This window comes from Lipotes vexillifer, unplaced genomic scaffold, assembly GCF_000442215.2.
Source record: "Lipotes vexillifer unplaced genomic scaffold, Lipotes_vexillifer_v1.1 scaffold150, whole genome shotgun sequence".
NCBI classification, from domain to species: Eukaryota; Metazoa; Chordata; class Mammalia; order Artiodactyla; family Lipotidae; genus Lipotes; species Lipotes vexillifer.
The window spans coordinates 2,513,885-2,526,533 of record NW_006792921.1 but is presented as its reverse complement, the minus strand read 5'-3'; the positions used below and the strand labels follow the sequence as shown (position 1 = coordinate 2,526,533).

General features: G+C 36.7%; 1 protein-coding gene across 1 annotated transcript in view; it reads left to right on the top strand.

Annotated features, from left to right (window-relative positions):
• SKAP2 (src kinase associated phosphoprotein 2) overlaps positions 1-9,429 on the top strand; it is a 153,795-nt gene extending 144,366 nt beyond the window's left edge. Inside the window, exons 12-13 of the mRNA XM_007466073.1 lie at positions 8,686-8,787; positions 9,212-9,429. Of these exons, the coding sequence (XP_007466135.1) occupies positions 8,686-8,778 (93 nt within the window). The 3' untranslated portion in view covers positions 8,779-8,787; positions 9,212-9,429. The remainder of the gene's footprint in view (positions 1-8,685; positions 8,788-9,211) is intronic.
• The last annotated feature ends 3,220 nt before the right edge of the window (positions 9,430-12,649 follow it).

Here is a 12,649-nt window from a genome sequence, read left to right as displayed (position 1 = left end):
CAGCAGGAAAGAGGCATGCTGCTTGTCTGCTATTAACAGAAAAATAAGAGAGTTAAGAATCCTGGAATATTTCATCTAGTCTAGGGCACATGTGACTTGGGCTTTGCAGCTTTTTGAGACATTTTTTATTAAGTCAAAAACAGGAAATGTGGGTTGACAGTGTTCACTAATATACAGTAAAAGGGCATTTTTTTAGTGTGTGTTGTTTGGAGTTTCAAGCACTGCTTCCCTTTGTAGCTGTGACTTTTTCCAGTGATTGGTGAAATGTAACTGTCACTGATCATTTGCTTCTCATTGTGAAAATGTAAAAATTCTGTTACTAAGGCTTTTTGGCTTCAGACTTGCCAGAAAAACAAATAAAATGAAAGTCTTGCTGAGCTCTACTGGCAGAGGGAAATACAGAGTTCCTTTTTAGCTCTCTTAGTTTTTCCTTTGTGACCATCTGACCCCATGTGCCACATAATAGCAAAACCACCTGCTGAAGAGTAACCAGGACACCTCAGTATAGGACATACCTTGATGATACTACGCTAGTCCCCTAAATGTTATCACATCTTGTAGTCTTTTGGGAAGGAGGAGTGTTTGTACTTGTCGCTGCGTTGTTTGGGTCTGACGGCATTTAGTTTCTATGCTAAATGCCCACGGTGAAGCATAGTGGGAAGACCTATGCTATGCTTATAACCTCTCCCTGGTGGTGATAAGCAGTGTATGGAAACAGCACTACGACAGAAGATGCTCTCATTCCACTCATGGGACTCCTCTTGTTACCTAGTTGCAAAAACCATGCTCTAGTAGTTCCCGATTTTCTCTTACATAAATTGGAGGGAGCATTCCAGGAAAATGTTGACAGATGAAAGGGGAAGGTGCCTGCAGGAGACAGGCTGTCAGGCTGAGCCCCTGCAGTGGCTTGAGAAGTAAAGGAGAAACCAGAGGCAGTGTCAGAGAGGCAAGTTACACAGAGGTGGCAGTGGAGGAGCTGCTATGGCTGCAGAGCCTACATGGTTTAATTCTGCATGGAGTAAGCAAAGGTTTTCCAGGAGCAAACCAAAACAACCTTAAAGAAAAGCACCATGTTGGTAAGTAAAAAAAAAAATCTTAAGTTGAAAAATCAATGATTTTTTTATGCCCTTCTGCTCTCCCCCCGCCCCACCCCCCAAAAAAATCAAGAGCTCCCTCAATGTATATATGGCACATTCTCACTCTTTTGAGATGTCTCCTTTCTTATCTCTTTAAAGATCAGATTCCCTTTGGAACAGCCCGTAATAATCAGGTTGCCTTATAGTACACTCCAAAATGCTCTGTTTTTTTGTTGCCTTGGTATTTTGCTACACCAGTTAGTGGGAAGGCAGAGGGAGAGGATGAAAAAGTATTTATTGCATACCTACAGTATCTTGTTCTAGGTACTCATTGTGCTTTCATTCCTCTGATTCTTAAGGTAACCCTACAAAGGGTATGGTACTATCAATATAATTTTGCAAGTAAGAAAACTGATGCTTAGTAAGCTTATTATGTAAATCACCTGAGGATACCAGCTAGGAAGTACCTTCTCCTGGAATCAACACAGATCTGACCCTAAAGGGTTTTCTCTTTCCATTTTGCTATACCTAAGTGGGCCATGACCAGGATTATTCGTTTCCCTGTCTCAATTCCTTGAGGTAAATGCTGTGTCTTAAGTATTTTTGAATCCCCAATATCTAACATTATGGCAGATAGATGTTTAATATATGTTTATGAAAATATAGTTAAAAATAAGAAATAATTAGGACTTCCCTGGTGGCGCAGTGGTTAGAATCTGCCTGCCAATGCAGGGGACATGGGTTCGAGCCCCAGTCCGGGAAGATCCCACATGCCATGGAGCAATTAATCCCGGCGCCACAGCTACTGAGCCTGCGCTCTAGAGCCCATGTGCCACAACTACTGAGCCTGCGCTCTAGAGCCTGCAAGCCACAAGTACTGAGCCTGCGCGCTGCAACTGCTAAAGCCCGCGAGCCTAGAGCCCATGACCTGCAACAACCAGAGAAAGCCTGCGCGCAGTAAGGAAGACCCAACGCAGCCAAAAATAAATAAATAAATTTACATTAAAAAAAAAAAGGAAATAATCCTGAGCTTCTTAAAGGAATTTAGAATGGTAGAATCGTAGAGGTAGGGGAACCTTAGTGCTAGCTCTTCACTTTATAGGTGAGAAGATCTTGAGGCTCCACATAATTGGGGAAAAATAAATAAAAGACTAATGGAAAAAAGGACTGCCTCTGGAGACCTTAAAAGACAATGGAGTTTCTACGCTTGAACTTCCTGAGCTTCTTGGCAGCCAAACCGAAAAAGGGAGAGACAAGGAGCTAATAATTCTTTTTAATCATAAAGGAGGAAGCTTGGCTTTTCCCAGCACTGGCTACTTAAAAAAAAAAAAAAAAAAAAAATCTCATGTGAATTTCTAGAATCTTCGCAGATTATCTGACCTCAACAACTTTATATAATAAGAACAGTGGCAGATGTTACCCTCAACAACAAAAAATTTATAGTACGTATAACAAGAGATTTCATATAGGTAATTCTGTGAGGGTCCACATGTATAATAATTAGACTTACTGATTTATGTTAAGTACGTAACTGGATTATTGTGGAGTCTCAAAAAGTGATATAAATGTAAAAAACAAAATCACCCCTAAAGAACTTGGGGATTGCCCAAGGTCACATACCTAGTTAGTAACAAGCTGGAGACTCTCAATCTTCTGAGAAAATAATCACAAGAATAAGAAGCAGCAGCTGAAAAACTAGCAGATTTCCCCCTAGACCTGCCACACTGTTTCTACCGTTGCAGGGTTCTGTCTTAACCTCTTCCGTACTTACAGTAAATTCAGCTGAAGCTATTTCTTCGAAGAACTAGAATTATTTGGTCCCAGTTCTTCAGGGGACAGGTATCTTTCTTTCTGCAAGTGGAATTTAGGCTCTTTAGACAAGGTATGCTATACAGCACGTTGGAAAGCGCGATGGGCCGCAGCCAGCCATGACGAGGAACAGCACACTTCGTATTGTGAAGCTAAACATACTTCAGAACAAATGTTTGTTTAGTCATTACTAAAATTCTTCAAGTATGTCCAATATACACATAGAAAATATATTCCTATTGGAAACTACCCTTCTTAAGAAAACATTTAGGAGGGTCATCTGGTGCATCATCCAAAATGAAGAAAAAGTATGTTTGTTTCATCATGAATTACATATTTATTGAACATCTTTTACACATCCTGGAGTGTGGGGCATACAGTTTGAGTGTAAGACATTGCCATGATCTCAGTGAGTTTCTACTTTATTTTAGTTGAACGGACAAAACTAAAGTACATAAACTCCACTGAGGAATAGATACTCAGCTTGAAATGGGAGATGTAAGTATGGATTAGATAACTCAGAGAAAAATTCATGGAAGCTGGGTAACCTGAGTCGAGTCTTAGTTACTAGATAGGCTTTGGATGAGGGAGGGGAGATGCCCCTTGGGGAAGGAGTGCCACATACAGAGGCAGGAATGAGTGCAGCACAGAAGGTTGGGCTGTGGGACCAGAGCAGTGAGAGGAGTTTGTAGTTAAAGCATTGCGGGGCTAGTATACATTCCTGAGCAGCCGAGTAAACTGACAAAGGCTGTTCCCGGGAAGTACAGAGAGGCAGAGTGGATGATACAATGATCCGGTGAGGTGATGAAGGTCTGAACTAGAGCAGTTGACAGTCATGTACTGGTTGGTGAAATACACTGAGTACAAAGGCCACCCACTACTGAGCATGATTTGATCTTTCTTTGCCTAACGATACCTAAGAATCATCAGTCTGCATATCAGTTTTTACTTTATGCCATTGTAAATGTTGACTGTGTAGAAATTTGAATTAAATGTATCTTGACTCTGGAATATAAACTAAAATTTGTTACAGGAATTAAGTTCTTACTGTCACCTTCCTTGCTCGTCTTTTGTCTCTCTCGGTTTAAAAATGGAGTGCGCAGTGCACGGAGGAAAAAAATAGTAATTCTTTGAATTAGAGTAACTCAAACTCACACTTGCATAGTAAATTATAAAGTAGTGAGGTTGATTTCCATGAGATGCTAAGAGACTTAGGGTGGTAAAGCAGGTTCGTGATGGTGGTATTCAAACATCAGGGAGGATCGTAGAAATTGTTAGTGTCCATTTCCTCATTTAAGGAATGAGTTAGGAGACTAAGATTCAAGCAGTTAAAGTGTAGATAATAATAGTAAAAAAACGAAGTTGTCAAGTACCTGTTGTGCATTTTAAGACAACTTTTGAGATGATGGATGTATAAGAAACGATTCTTACAAAGTTTCTAATTGGAGATAGTAAAAAGGAAGAGATTGAAGAGGTAGCCTTGAAGAAAGTATTTCCATATTTTAAATAGTTGTCTAGTTTTCATGCTACTACAATGTTTATGAACAATTTGAAAAATTGAAAATATCACAGTGAATAGTTGGAAAACAATGGTAAAGTCCACTGGTTCTGAAACTCAATGTAGTTTATATTTTGTGAATAAAATTACCTTTATTTCTGCACAAGGCTGGTATGTTTTGAAGCACAGATATACGTTTGGAGAAAGGAATATAGTCTGTTAACCTTTCTAACACCTGTTGCTTTCAAACGGATTGGTAACTACTTTCTGAAAGGGTTGGTACATCACAAAATCTTACTAATGTTTCAAGCTTCTGTTAAGGCAGCATTCTTTTACCATATGGTTTGTAGAAAGTGGATTAACATACTTGAGAAATGAGAATCGTGGTGCTGAAAAGGATTTAAGTAAATGTTGGCATCTTATTTAAGTGTAAAATAATACACTGGGGCAGAGAGAGAAGATTTAGTTAGTAAGTAAACATAGACATACGTTTGCTATTGCGTTGGATAAAGTCTCTGTTTCACTTTATCAAAACTAGTCCTTTTTTTCCTGCCTTTTTACATAATCACTTTAATTTATTGCTTAATAATGATTAATTGAGGCCTAAAATTTTAACTATAAAATAAAACAAAAACTATTTTAATGATGTAAAAATTGAAAACAGAGGAGTTAGACCACAACTGTTCAGTGCTGCTTTATGATTATTTTCTCAAATTATTGGGCAAGTTCAGCTTTCTTGCTTCTTTAACTGCCACATTACATTTTGCCTTGAAGCCATCCATTTTGCAGATATTAAATTTCTTTTGAGTACTATTTTTATACACTAAGCATCACTATACCTCTAGATCTTGATAGCATTACTACGGGAGGAGAAAGAAGCTTTGTGTTAGTAATTACCTAACATTGTCAGAAGCTGACTGCAGGCCTCTTTCTAGTGATAACAGAATAACTGCATAATGTAGCTTTATAGCACATGATTAATAGAAAATAATTACACATCCTACAAAGGGATGCAATATTTCTTATAAATTGACTAGAATGGTTTCCTGTAGATTAAAGGACTCTTCATTATTTTATCAGTCCTCCTGAGGTACAGTCACTTGCCTATGTTAGCATTTCAGTTGATGTTAAGAGCCGAGTAGGGTGAAGAATACCAGATGGCAGACCTTGTACCTGAGATCTCGTGTGCCATCAAGATGACATGATGCTTCCTAACCTTTCAGAGATTTAGATGGCAGCCTGGTTTGACTTTGGTCTCTTTATTTTTTGTTTATTAACAAGATAAGGTGTGAGCGTTGTTTTTTTTTTTTTTAATGAGCCACCCGTGACTTTTAGACCAATACTACAATTAGTATGTGGACAGCGAGACAACATTGTGTGGATTGCATTATTTTCCAGTGTAAGTAATATATCATTGATAATCACATTTGTTTGGGGGCAGCAAACAGGGAAGGCAAAGGAAGGCAGATTTTCTTCCTCCAAAGGAAAGTGTGTATGCTATTGAATCTTCAGGCTGGAGTTTAGAATACCGTACTCCAAGATGCATCTTCATTCCAATTTATAGGCTGCAAATGGTTTAATGGGGATTCATGTTGCTCAGGAGGCTCATACAGAAGATAGTAATGATAAAAGTAAAAGCTTCTGTGTTTGCAGTCTTGCTGACATACTCTAATGGCTGCAGTGTAAATCCATAAATTTGCCTACTAGATTTTTACCTCACTATGTTTTATCTTACCTCTTAATTCCACGCAGGAGTGCTATATGGAATTCTTTACAAATGTAAAGTAATAAACATTCTGGTTTTTTATTTTTACTGTTTTCTGATTTAAACCTGTTATATTTTAGAGTACTTTCATGAGGTGTGTATTTCATATGCCTTTCAATTATTTTAAATTAATTCAGTGAAACATGTAAGATTATTTTAGCCTAAAACTTAATTTTTTCCTAGAATGTTACTTTTAAGGGATTTGTTTACAGCTGAATAAACTCCTCTGCTGTTTATTACTGTACTTTCTGTTTAATGAATCTTCTCAGTTGCCGTCATGCAAATTTCTCTTGTGTGAGGTACGTCATTGGTCCTTTGTTGAAGTGATTTGTTGGAAATCAATTTCTTAAATTTGGATGTGAATGAGCTTTTTGAGAACAATAATATGCCCTTAATTTAGAGTGTACATTATAATTTCAAAACAGAATATTATAAAGTAATATGAACTTTCTGGTTTGTAACTTGAATCTAAACATTGAAACCCAGATGGCAGGCTCTTCTCTGAAAGCAGGTTTGGGTCATAATACGCCCTCTCACTAAATGTATTCTGTTTTTCTAGCCTTTGGGGGCCTAGTTCCTTTACTCTTTCCAAATAATCAGCTGAATAAAATCTTAGATGGGCATTGGATAAGAGCTTTCACACTTAGACTTACTTTGTTAAGTATCCATTTTGAAATCTTACACTGTGGGCCTTTGGCCTCTGCAAGGTGAAATACATTTGTTTTGTTAAGCATTAGGCTCTAATTGTATTCATTGCCTTAAAAAATTGAAAAGGGCAGTTTTATTAGGTACCTATTAGGATATAATGGTTACTAATCATAGCTTTCAGTAAGTTGGTATTTTCTTCTGACAAATATATTCTACATAGATTATAGTCATCTTCACTGAGTTCTGGGCATCAGACTATTTTCGTTGCTTAGAGAATTTTGTCCACTAAGTTCACACTATCAGGAAACTTTTAAAATCTCGAGTCTACTGCCTCGAAAGCCAGAGCTGTGCCCTCATTAGACTCAGGCCTTTCTCCACCACCCCCGAGTTCCTTCCATCTTATTCTTACGAAAAACTTAATTCTGATACATCCCATTGTTTAAAAAAGTACTTATAGATTTTAATCTTGTAATCTCTCTGTTGATAGACTACATATCAATACACACCTGGGAATGTTGCTACATTTGTATGGAAAAATTGTATTATTTTCCTTTCTGATGGTCAATAGCATGGTTAGTCATCAATACAAATGTTAAATCTGTACTGGTATTAACATTCCCTCCCCACATGTAACTCGATGTGCATATGCACATTTATCTGTGACTCAGATGTTGGAAATCATAGCCTATTGAATTACTTTGGGGATTGATTTTAAAAATTTATCTTATATGAAAAATTAAATTTGGGTCCTACAGTGCTTTTTCAGAGTATTGCTTTTGGGAGATATTATTCTTGAAACTTGTAATTCATTTTACTTTGTTTGTATCTCACTAAACATAAATAAATTTGAGATAAAAATACATTAGTCAATCTGGCAGACAAATGAGACCAGGTACAGTGTTCACTATGCCTAGAGCAGTGGTGTGTCTGTCAGTGGAGCAAAGGGAAGAAAAGGAGGCACAGGATTAGCTCACACTGCAAAATAAACTCAAAAGTGACTCATCAATCAGTCTTTTTTTTACAGCCAGATTAATATTTTGCCTTTATAATTTGAGATACTTTTATTTCCTATTGATCTTCCCCCTTAAGGGTGAATCTAATACCACCTTTAAATTCCTTCCATTCATCCTTTACCTAATGTAGTTTGTGATCAATCCAGAGGAACGATAAATGCCTTTGGGAAGCTTTTGAAAAGGAGCCCTTCTGTGAATTATTTTGGAAAGCCAGTTGGGGGAAGCATTAGTAGTGTTTCCTTATTCTCTAATTTATCTGTTTAAAACGTCTATACTCAGTTTTAGATTTTCCTAAGAAGGGGCATACCTCTACATCCTAAATCATTTTCGGTCATATGAGTTTAACTAGGAATTAAGTAGTTTATTGTGAAAAAAAAAAAAAAAAAAGTCTATCCTTGCTAGATGAAAAGCTCCTTGAAGGCAAAGATAGTATCCTAAGGATCCTCGCTATGACCTCGGAGCCTCTAACACTGGTTTTTGCACGTTAAAAGGTGTCCCCCAGGCTCTGTCTCTGTGTGTGTGTGTGTGTGTGTGTGTGTGTGTGTGTAAGAGAGAGAGATGGGGGAGAGAGAAGGGAAAGGGGCCCAGAGAGCGGACTTCCTTATGTAGTTTCATTTGCTAGGTTTCTATCCTAAGTGACTGTTTCTGTGTTCTACACTGTGAAATAAACAGGCTTTGTCTTATACATTAATTTAAACCTTTGCCTAACAGCATTTTTAAAGTGTTCAGAAACAAAAAAAGATTAAAATGTTTCAATTTGCAGCTCAAGCTCCTATAACTTTATAAAAAGAAATAACATTTCTAAGAAGTTGCGTACAAACAACATTGTACTTACACCCAGTCTGAAGGTTAATACTGCATATTGTTTTCAATTAGGAATACAATAGATATGGCTGGTGGGTAGGAGAAATGAAGGGAGCCATTGGCTTGGTGCCGAAAGCCTACATAATGGAGATGTATGATATTTGAGAGTCCTGGGTAAGTACATTTTAATCCAATATTCTGTAATAGCTCATATGTTCTCTTGGTCTCTGCGTTATGAGTCTTTGCCTTTTTAAAAGTCTTTGTAGTTTTCTGATAGCACAAAGATTATGCTCCCAAATCATCTTCTTCTTTAAAAAACAAAATCTAGTTTAGTTTTAAAAATAACTTCATAGAATTTACTTTGGAAATAGATTATTAAGAGAAAATCCCTTTGATAATAACCAGCTGTTTTCCCAAACCTCCTCCTCTTTAGTAAAATACCACTTTTATGGCCTTTCTGAGGAGCTGAATTGACAAAATATTGAGTAAACATTCATTTTCTTCCTTGGCTAAAAATGTAACATTTTTCTAAGCAGGGAAAATCAACATTTTGCCTGAAGAAAAAAATTAAAATGCAACTTTCCCTTTCTGCCTGCAGAAAAGGAAGATTCCTCTGCTAGTGTGCAAATGCTTTGGATTGAGAATCATCGTGAAAGCATGAGTGACAGCTCATAACCTTTCTTTGTTTTGTTGAGCATCGTTTGTCTTTGTTGTTTTATGCATTCATTATAATATTCCTCTGATGTGAGATTAAATGAAGGATATTAATGTAAATTAGATGCAAGCAGTAAAGTTATACCTGTTGCTGTTTTTCAAGGAAATAATCATAGGTTTATTTACTCATTTGATTTGTGTGAAAAATTCAGCACTATTTTATCTGTATCACATAATCATTGCTACTTCTAGTAAGAGTTGTAATTTCTCTTAATACTGGATATCAATTATTTTTTAGAATGTAATATATAATTTGATAAAAATTTCAACTGAATGTATCATGAAAGTTTTTGGTAGATGCTATCTAAAGAATGTAGCTTTGTTAAAACTTTGTAGATGAGTTATCTTAGTATTTATTTTTCAAACAATAGTAGTATGTTTTCATGAAAGAATTTTTACTGATTGGTGAATTTACTTTATGTTAAATATAGCCACAAGAAAGAAAAACGATAGAATTGCAAATGGGGAGTATGCTGTCACCCTCTGCAACACATGTGAAGACCAGAACCATGGTTTGTGCAAAGCCCTTTACCAATAATAAATACGCCGGTTATATAATGGGCTTGCCAACATTTTCTACTGTAGTTTTCTTTAAATTTAATGAAACAAAAATTTTGTGAGAGGTCCCATTCTGCCACTAGTGTAATGGCATAAAGAATCTCAATGGGGCTTCCCTGGTGGCTCAGTGGTTGAGAGTCTGCCTGCCGATGCAGGGGATGCGGGTTCATGCCCCAGTCTGGGAAGATCCCACATGCCGCGGAGCGGCTGGGCCCGTGAGCCATGGCCACTGAGCCTGCGCGTCCGGAGCCTGTGCTCCGCAACGGGAGAGGCCACAACAGTGAGAGGCCCGCGTACCGCAAAAAAAAAAAAAAAAAAAAAAGAATCTCAATGTATTCTCAAAGTCAGAAGGCATAACTGGGTACTCTTACCCTGCGTGATTGTTACTGTGGTATTAAAGTCCCACCACAAAACATGAAAGTCCAGATTTGGGCCCGCTCTGCACCTCTGAAAGCAATGAGAAGAGAAGGAAGGCTCAGAGAGGAGGGTGTAGAAATCCGGTGGGAATGTGTACCCAGGTACAGGTGAATGGAAGTGTAGTGTTAGTCTGACACTGGAGGCGTACGTTGTACTCCAGAGCAAGATTTGTGGAGTTATATTATTACTTTTTCATGTATGTTTGAAATCAAAGGTATTTTAAATGTCTACAAGGTACCACTATGGTATATATATCAAAATATACTGCTGATTGGATAATTAATTTCAAGTAAATATAATCTGCTAATACTGAATCCTTGATTAGGAGGTACTACTTTTGTTGAACTTTTCAGATCTTTGCTTTAAAGATAAAGATTCTAACCATGCAAATGAGCCGATAATGTTTAAAAACCTCCATTATTAATAAAAACTATCTACAAGCAATATTTCAGAGTTTATGTTTTACTGTTATCCCCTCTGCACTGTGATTATCAGATTTCACATGTGAAAAATATATATTAATTTGGGGGATTGTGGGTGAATTCTAGTTTATATAGATTAGACCATGTCAAGTTAAAGCTTTCAGAAATTAATTTATGCACTTGTTAATCTTTTCCTAATATAGAGCCATTGGGATAGATTGAAATCATCTTGGCAGAAGTGAGACAACTGGAGATGAATTTAGTGGATTGGTTTTCAAAGCCTGAGAGATTGAAAAGTGAAAGCAGTTGTGGGTTCCACTGAAAATGTAGACTTCCTTGTGGGCACAGATTTTGTGCTTCTGGCCTAAATGAAGATTTTAGTCTTGGGCCAGTAGATGGCAGCAGCTTTTCATTGCATAGAAACCCACTTGGAAACCCCTCCTCCACTCAGGCACAGACTCACTCCAAACGTAAAGTATTTAGAAGATTATTGCCTGTTTTTACAGTTAATCCAGGAGAGGGAGTCCTTTGCCAACTGATGCCAGATAGTCTCTGGAATGGTGACAGTACAGAAAAAAAGTGTTAACTTTTGTCCAGAGCTCCTCTGGCCTTTGTTCTTTTTCACCTGAATGAATATAGGTGGGAGATGAGAAAGGAAACAAAAAATTTTTAATTGGACTGATAGGAAAAACAATCATTACTTTCAACTCGTGACTACTTTGTATCCATTTGGTGAAATCATCTGTATACTAGGAGGCATTGAAAGTTTTCTTTACACCCTTGACAATATATCACACACTCTTCAAGATCATCATAATAATCATTAATGTGAATTTAAACAACATGGCTTGTTAGAAAATATGCTAATTGCTATGTTCTCATTATGTTTGCTTAGCTTTTATTTGTTTTTCTATGAACAGAGAGCTAATTTTTTTCAAAGGTGATTGTAAGTCATATTTTACATAGCGTTTTGCTTGGTTATTTGCTCTGTACTGGATTTGTACTCTATTGCCATTAGATGTTACAATAATGTTCCACTCTGCAAATTTTTAAGGTTCAAATAAAGTTTAATTGTTTGCAAACTGTTATGATGCTAATAATTCAACAGCCTGCTGTGTTACTAATGAAATTACTTTGTTATGATTAATTTGGAAAATAGTGTGTTTATTGTAGTAATTAAGCACAACAAGGTGAAGTAAATGATTCTAATGCCATCTGCCCTCCAAACCGAATGAAGAAATGAAATAGGGCTGTCATCTGAATGTATTCGAAGAAGTAAGGATAATACAAATTACTTCATTGCTATAGGATTTACACTCAACCACAGCTCACTCCATTCTGTTTTTGCCACTTGGTTGTCTATGACAGTTTCTTTTATGAAAAAGAATGTTGTTTAGCCTAGCAATTATTTTGAATACTTTATATTATTTTAAGTAGATTATTTTTATCTTGTGCTAATTTAATTACAGATGATTATATAAAGTATTATGGGATCCTAGAAAATCACTGTTCAACCATCTGTAGGTACAATCTCTGTATGTGGAGGTTTTTTGCTATTACTGTTGAATATAGCCTTTCACAGAGAGTAGAGATTCCATTCAGTTGTTTCTAAAATGTTTCTACTCAAGACTCTCTCTTAGTTCTTATGATTCCACTTTTCCTATAATTTCTCCAGTCTAACCTATTGCTACTCACTTCATAGAGTCCGGTACCCCCCAGGGTCATAATTAAAAACAGAACCCAGAGCTGAGCGATATATTAGAGATCCAGATTTGTAGTTCGGCCACTATAAGAAAACTTACCCTAACATACATGTAGTTGAAAATCTTGAACTTCGTCAGTGAGACTGAGTAAAGCATTGTGAGAATTTTTAAATCAAGCAAAGTACGTCTATATTTCAGATGAATCAATGTTTATATTTCAAT